At 41.9% G+C, this 7,168-nt stretch overlaps 2 protein-coding genes across 7 annotated transcripts in view; one reads left to right on the forward strand and one right to left on the reverse strand.

Moving 5' to 3' along the window:
• The window catches only part of camsap2a (calmodulin regulated spectrin-associated protein family, member 2a), a 43,875-nt gene extending 41,788 nt beyond the window's left edge, over positions 1-2,087 (reverse strand). For all 4 annotated transcript variants that reach the window (XM_026194647.1, XM_026194646.1, XM_026194645.1 and 1 more), the window contains exon 1: positions 1,410-2,087. In XM_026194647.1, the coding sequence (XP_026050432.1) occupies positions 1,410-1,548 (139 nt within the window). In that variant the 5' untranslated portion in view covers positions 1,549-2,087. The remainder of the gene's footprint in view (positions 1-1,409) is intronic.
• A 334-nt stretch (positions 2,088-2,421) lies between these two features.
• On the forward strand, positions 2,422-7,137 carry ddx59 (DEAD (Asp-Glu-Ala-Asp) box polypeptide 59). 3 transcript variants are annotated; one of them, XM_026142462.1, is made up of 8 exons: positions 2,422-2,522; positions 2,759-3,602; positions 3,957-4,139; positions 4,259-4,348; positions 4,562-4,813; positions 5,819-5,971; positions 6,551-6,679; positions 6,778-7,137. In XM_026142462.1, exons 2-8 carry the CDS (start codon positions 2,772-2,774, stop codon positions 7,036-7,038), a joined length of 1,899 nt encoding a protein of 632 aa, XP_025998247.1. In that variant the 5' UTR covers positions 2,422-2,522; positions 2,759-2,771; the 3' UTR covers positions 7,039-7,137. The 3 variants fall into 3 exon arrangements, with proteins under 3 accessions (XP_025998247.1, XP_025998245.1, XP_025998248.1); XM_026142460.1 differs by having other exon boundaries at positions 2,422-2,508; XM_026142463.1 differs by lacking the exon at positions 2,422-2,522 and adding an exon at positions 2,533-2,647.
• The last annotated feature ends 31 nt before the right edge of the window (positions 7,138-7,168 follow it).

Consider the following 7,168-nt stretch of genomic DNA (forward strand, 5'->3'; position numbering starts at 1 on the left):
TAGCTTGGTAGTATTTGAGCTTTTACTCATGCAGACTCACAATCTTCCATTCAGTCATTGTTACAACTTAATACTTTAAACAAGGACATCCGGAAAAACGTCTTGTTAAGTGAATACAGAGGGAATTACACTCATTGTCTGTCAGCCTCTGGTTTTTACCTGGTATTAAATGGCGCTGCTGTTCTGAGTTCTGAATCAGGACACTGTAAATGTTGGGGGATAGCATTTGACAGCGACTCCTGACAGCAGATGATCTGCTGTACAGCTCACATCTCGCATGTACTCGACTGCATATTCTTGATGTATTCTCGCCTCAATCTAATGAGGCGGATGCATGTAAAGCTTTCACAGCAGCGTAGGCTGGGATCTGGAGATGATTTCGCTCCCTTTCTCTTTCTTGCCCTTCCCCTCCCTCTCTGGGGGGCTGTATTTTTGGAATCAGCCCATTTCATTCAGTTCTGACTGAAAATACACAAGAGAATCAGCAAGGGATCTCATGTTTGCTGAGATATAAGCAACACAGAAACAAGGAATGACGCTCTCAAATAAACTGAGACGATGTGTATGAATCAGGAATATAATACAATAACAACAAAAAAAGAGATAAAGATGAACGAGTTGATAAAATGGGAAAAGGATAGCACAGAAGGATCTTGCACTGCATTTATTAAGACACATTTGCAGTTACTGCTTGGATCCTTTTTATAAAATTGAAAAAGCACCTTTTCCCGCTGTTGTTCATTTTACCTCGTGCATCCAAAAAAGATGTGGATACTCCACCAAAACAGATGTTTGTGCTGTAGTTTTCTATTATAGATGCTCAAATGGGAGCCACATAATCACACTGATTTGCCACTTTATTATCACTGCATTGCTGGATATGCATCCATGCATCCCCTATATCAGTTATAGTATTTAATGCTAATTCCACTGAAACTGTGGGATTACATCCACTTCGTTAGGTGTCACAGGATGTCAGGCCATACTTACTTTGCAGGCTATTTACTTTGCAGTTCTGACATGGATGCAGCACCCTGGAGGTGACATCATTTGAAACAGGTACTTTAATATCTCTATAAGTATTCTCCATTAAATACCACCCACCCACCCCATTGATTAGGGACCACAGGAAGTGGTTTTTTTTAACCTTTCTTTCGTTTGGTATAACACGTATTGCTTTCCTCATAAGAAATGACTGCAAACGATGGTAGTTTCCATGTGAACCAGCCCATATGGGAATTGACTGATAATAAATCATAAATCTCCATTACACATTTGTTGCTTTGGGTTTATTTGGATTCTGACAAGCATGCATTAAAAACAAACAATCAAAAGAAAAGCATTAAAATCATAAACAGACTCGTGCTGCGTCCGGTTAACTGTTGCAGTCGGTGCGGTGATGAACCTACCTGTCCCGTATGCTTTGGCCACCAACCATGTGAGGCTGCAACACATTTTGGCTCGGGAAAAGTCATAGTGCTCAAAAGACTTTATTGCAGGAGCAACGAACGTCTTCTTAACATCCCTGACGTCCTGAACTTCACCCATATTTCACCCCCTGATTGTTCCCTCAAACCCTACGAAGCGAAAGCATCCCAGTACTGGAATTTGGTGGAAAACTATAAACAGCTGGAAACTGAAGAGATGGTCTGTCTTTCCGCAGATTATTCACAGATATGCATGTCCTTCCAGTAATAAAATGCTCTTGGGGCTAGGTTTGTTTTGTTTTTTTCGGTCTCGTTCACACAATAGGTCGCTACTCCTGGTGTTTTTCATCCATTCTGTTTTCTACCAGTTGAAAGGCTCTCCGTCTGAACAAGCTAGGTTTCCTTGAAAATCAGAGAGGAGGGAAAAATGCTCGTCGACTGGAATGAAAACAACAATATTTCCATTATTTGAGTTGTTTGGCAGCAGACGGCTTCTTCCTTTCATGGCCATGTGTCATTGTATGAATAACCTGTGTGTTTTGCATTCGGTCCTCTATTCGGTGCCGTGATGCGGTTTTCCTGCCGCACTGAGGCTTTCTCTAGCTCTGCACGTTTTGTTGTCCAACGCGCATGTGTGAACGGTGCTTTCAAACTCCACTGGGAATTTTAACACTTTTATCTTAATTCTTTGGAATCAACCGCCCACAAACATATTGTACCGCAATATAGTCGGTAAAACGGCATTAACTTGCTACACTGCAAAATTTCCAACCCGGATTCGTTTAATGGGCTGCATTTTTATTACTTTTACTCATACTCTGTTACCCTGAACGCACCCTTAACGTAAAATATGACATATTAAAAAAATGAAATGAATAAGAAGAGGTCAGTATACAAAGATACACATTTTTAAAACGTCATGTTTTAAATACAATTTTGCTAAAGACAGCGATGTAAATAACAGGGGGGAAAGCGACTCAGCTCTACGAACTACAATTCCCAACGTGCAAAGGAAGTAATGTTGCGGCATCAGTGTGCGTCGGGAACTGTTTGCGACTGTCGGAGGATTTGACGCGAAGAGGTAATGTTGTTTTTGTAAGTAACAACCAAATGGTGGCTCAGAAGTGTAATTTCAAAATACTCAAAAACTTGGTTTCTTCGCAGCAGGAGTTATTTAAAACTTTTATTTGGAAAAAGTCAATTTGGCCCTTTTTAAAAAAGTGAGCTATGGAGGTTCTTCATACTCAATTTATTTGCAGCTGCTGCCATAACATGTCACCTAAATCTTTTGGCGTAACTGAGCGTTTACATCTGCTTTGTTGTGGTTACAGGTAGTATTTAAACATGTTTCTGCCACGAGCCCTGAAGGTGAAGAGACCTGCCGAGGGATCGGCTCAAGTTGTGGTTAAGAAAAGCAAAGTTGTTCAAGAGGAGGATAGCAAAAGTAGCTCCGAGACACCTGCTCAGAGCGAGGAAGCATGTGAAGACACCCAAACACGAGATGCGACAACACACGCAGCTGCAGAGAGCTTAGCACCCGAAGATGGACACAGCTCCCTCTCAGATGACAGTGATGTTGATGATGATGATGAGGAGGAGGAACCAGTGAAATCATTTAAAAAGAACCAGAGATGGCCTGGGCCAGGAGAACCTGTCTGTGTGATGTGTGGTCGCTATGGAGAGTACATCTGTGATGCTACAGATAATGATGTTTGCAGTCTCGAATGCAAAGCCAGCCATTTAGTGCAAATGGGCATGGGGACTGGGGCAGATGCATTTATGCAAAAGGACCAAAATAGACATGAAAGGACTGTTCAAAGTCAACAGCCAGCTGCTGACCCTGGTAGGGTGGTTGAAAGTGAACCAGGCTACTCCTACAGGGAAGATCGGTTCATATCAGGCCTAACAGAGGAGCAAGTGCAACGAATTAAACAGGAGCTGGGCATAGAAACCCAGGGGAGAGATGTCGCAAGACCTGTTGTTGAATTTGAGCACTGCAGCTTCCCTCCCACATTAAGTGGTAACCTGAAAAAGGCGGGGTATGACACACCTACCCCAGTCCAGATACAGATGGTCCCTGTTGGCCTCACAGGCAGGGATGTGATTGCGAGCGCTGACACAGGATCGGGGAAGACTGTAGCCTTTCTGCTGCCAGTGGTCGTGAGGGCACTTGAGGTACAGTATTGAAGCTAATATGCCACATGCAAATGCCATCAAGTTAAATTATATTTGAGGAGGCAGACATTTCTACAGCCTGGATAAATAGCACCACAGCCCAGATGTAAATATGTAAATCTGGACTGAATCTGCTTTTGTATCAAGCATTTGCCCTCCTGAGCTACCCCTTAGGAAGACACTAGACTCCAGTATCTGACAGAAAAGCTGCTCCGTAGCTGCCAGTGACCTCTGCAGATAAAAGAGTCGAATTGAATAAATGTATTCTCAAAAAGACACAAACAATTTTACATTTAAAAATTCACAAATGCTCTCTTGGTGACATGCAGTGTGCAACATTGCTTCTGCTTTCAGAAATCGGCACACAGTGTGGGCAGCCCTGTGGCTTTGATCCTGACCCCCACCAGGGAGTTGGCCATTCAGATAGAGAGACAGGCCAAGGAGCTTGTGATGGGACTCCCCAACATGAGAACTGCCCTGCTGGTCGGAGGCATGCCGCTTCCCCAACAGCTCCACCGCCTGAAGAGCAGCATCAAAGTACAGTCTCCGTTTTGTTTTGTTTTTCTTAAACAATAATTTCCTCCTGCTGCAGTCAAAGCTTGAGGCTGTACATTTGTCCCATGCCATGGTTTTGTTCATTTCTAAATCTCCTTTAGATTGTCATCGCTACTCCTGGGCGGCTCATTGAAATCTTGAAGCAGAAAGAGCTGAAGCTTGACAAAGTGAAGATTGTGGTGGTTGACGAGGTAGGACAAACATATTGAAATTCACAATTGACAAAAACTGTGCACTTTAAGACAAAGTAATTCAGTTCAATTCAATTTATATAGCTTTAAGGATTAGTAATGTAAAAGTTGTGTCTTTTAGAACAAACAACATAATGACAGCTTTTGAAAGTATTCATCATTCAAATCAGTTTTGAGAGTCCTGCAACATGAAAGTTGTGCTGCATCCTGTAGGTGGACACTATGTTGAAGATGGGCTTCCAGCAGCAGGTTCTGGAGGTTCTTGAGCAAGTCCCAGAAGAACATCAGACTCTTCTGGCGTCGGCCACCATCCCCACCGGGACGGAGGAGCTGGCTGCCCGGTTGGTCCGTGACCCTGTACGTATCACTATTGGGGAGAAGAACCAGCCGTGCGCCAACGTCCGACAGATCCTGCTTTGGGTAGAGGAACCTTCCAAAAAGAAGAAGCTGTTTGAGATTCTCAACGTAGGTCATAGATTAGATGCTTTTCAATCTTAACTTTGAGTTTTTAGATTAAAAATCATGAAGTCTTAAAAGGTTTATTATAAGTGGAGTATTTCTGGACACACCTCCACTGCCAGCATATGGTTTCTTTTACTGGTCAGTAGATATTTTTAGTTTTTGAATTCAAAAAAGGTCTAATTGGTCATTGCACTCAAAGAAAGTACTTTAGAAGAAAAACACAAAGTTTTTCATTAGATCAGTTTTAGGTTACAGTTCATTTACTGCTCAGTCTTGACACGCACTGATACCAGCTTGGTATTTTAACAGCTGGCTATTGTTGGTGGGAATATTATAAAGTCCAATAAAGAACCAGCCTCCCCTTCTGCCATATTTAGACAGCCACTGTGGACACTCTGGCCTCTATCTGAAGGAAACAGGTGGGCACAGAGCCACGGCACCACTCCAGGAATCCCAGCAATAGTTTGCACTGTTTATATAAAACAGAAATGGTCGACTTTAATTAACTTGAAGTAGAAAAGTGCTCTTAGGTTGTAGTTTGAGTAACATAAGACTCTTTTCTTATAACTCAGTAACTCATAATGTAAAGCTATTGTCTCACGAGTGGTGAGTGAATTGTGGAATTGCAGAGGTACAAAACTGGGATTTGGACAAGACACGACAAGAAAACCAACTATCTGGAGTGGACATGACTCAAAAACGAATCAAAGCAGTTGCTTCATATATTGCAGGTCTTACAGCATAGTGCATAATAGTTGGCTCAAGATTACAGAATGTTCTCCTAAAGAACAGTGAAATTAAGAAGGTATGATTGGGAGTATGCATTTCTTCCTTCCTGTCTTGTCAAGTTACAGTTACCTGTTGGAGTGCTGGAATGTATCCAGATATGTAGATGCCTCTACAGGCACATAGTATACATAATGTATTAGTTGTATAGCTTTTTTGGCAATATTTTTGTATAGAAAATATGTAAAATGTTAAAAAAAAAATTATTTTGTCACTTTTCAGGATGGTAAGCTGTACCAGCCTCCAGTGGTAGTGTTTGTAGAGAGTAAACTCGGCGCTGATCTGCTCTGCGAGGCAGTCGCCAAGGTGACGGGCCTCACTGCCGTGGCAATCCACTCTGACAAGAGCCAGTGGGAGCGCAACCGCATCCTCCGGGTGAGACCAGTGGGAAAACATGCACAGGGAAGAAAAACCAAACAATACTTCCATGTTTGGTGTCCTAAAGTGTTTATCTTCAACAGCACAGACAGATACCCACAGCTGAGGCTTTCCCCAGGGATCCAGCTTTAGTCTGCATGTCCAATGCAAAGAGACACAATGCAGAAAAAAACACTGTTTTTCCATTTACGTGCTTTTCTTCTTAAATACTGACAATTTTTTTCTTTTCCAAGATCACAACTTCTATAGGTGAACAGGTGACTAAAGAGGTGTGACTTTATTGAAACAGTTAGACAAGGCCTGAAATAATCTAGAATAAATCTAAATTATTAGGAGTCAAAATGATTTATAATCCCAGAGTCCCACTTTTAGAGTATGTAATTTTACTGGCTGATTGTATCAGACATAAATATGCTGAATTATTTTATGGACACCTTGCTTTGTTATCTGCTGTGTGTAAAATATAATTATGGGAACAACATGCTAATAAAAACAGGCTTGCCAGTAAATGCAGTTCATTATTAATGTCTGCTGTATGTGGTACATACAGACTTCTAATTGTGGTTTTCTCTTCAGGGTCTTCTGGATGGTGACTTTGAGGTAGTGATCAGTACAGGTGTTCTGGGCAGAGGGCTGGACCTGGTCAATGTCAGACTGGTGGTTAACTTTGATATGCCAAACACAATGGATGAGTATGTCCACCAGGTTAGTCAGCACTGCTTAGTATCACTTTGATGTAGTTTCATTAGGAAAACCTTTCAATTACAACAGCTAATCTAATATTACCTTTTTTTCCCATCTAGGTGGGAAGAGCAGGTCGGCTTGGACACAGAGGAACAGCCATCACTCTTCTCAACAACAACAACAAACGGCTGTTCCTGGAGGTGGTGAGTCGAGTCAAACCCACTGGCTCCATTTTGCCCCCTCAGCTCTTAAACTCACCGCACCTCCATGAACAGCAAAGGAGAGAAAAGCAGAGAAACAAGAAGGACCACGAGGATTCACTGGTTACCACAAATAACCTCCTGGACATCATAAAGAAACATGACCGTCGCAAGAAGTAGCAACTTCTTCCAATCTTTCATGGAATGGTGCTTATTTATTGAGTAACCTGTAAATGTTTAGTTTGTATATTTCATTTATAAATAAATGTGTTTTCTGTATCTGTTTTTTTTTTTTAGATCTGTGTTTTGT

This window comes from Astatotilapia calliptera, chromosome 15 (assembly GCF_900246225.1).
Source record: "Astatotilapia calliptera chromosome 15, fAstCal1.2, whole genome shotgun sequence".
NCBI classification, from domain to species: Eukaryota; Metazoa; Chordata; class Actinopteri; order Cichliformes; family Cichlidae; genus Astatotilapia; species Astatotilapia calliptera.

What these genes read in the sequence shown, in the direction of transcription:
- ddx59 (XM_026142462.1), top strand. Translation starts at nt 2,772, where the DNA reads ATGTTTCTGCCACGAGCCCTGAAGGTGAAGAGACCTGCCGAGGGATCG. An exon ending in AGATTGTGGTGGTTGACGAG is followed by an intron (nt 4,349 to 4,561) that starts GTAGGACAAACA and finishes TGCATCCTGTAG; the next exon opens with GTGGACACTATGTTGAAGAT. An exon ending in TGGATGAGTATGTCCACCAG is followed by an intron (nt 6,680 to 6,777) that starts GTTAGTCAGCAC and finishes TTTCCCATCTAG; the next exon opens with GTGGGAAGAGCAGGTCGGCT.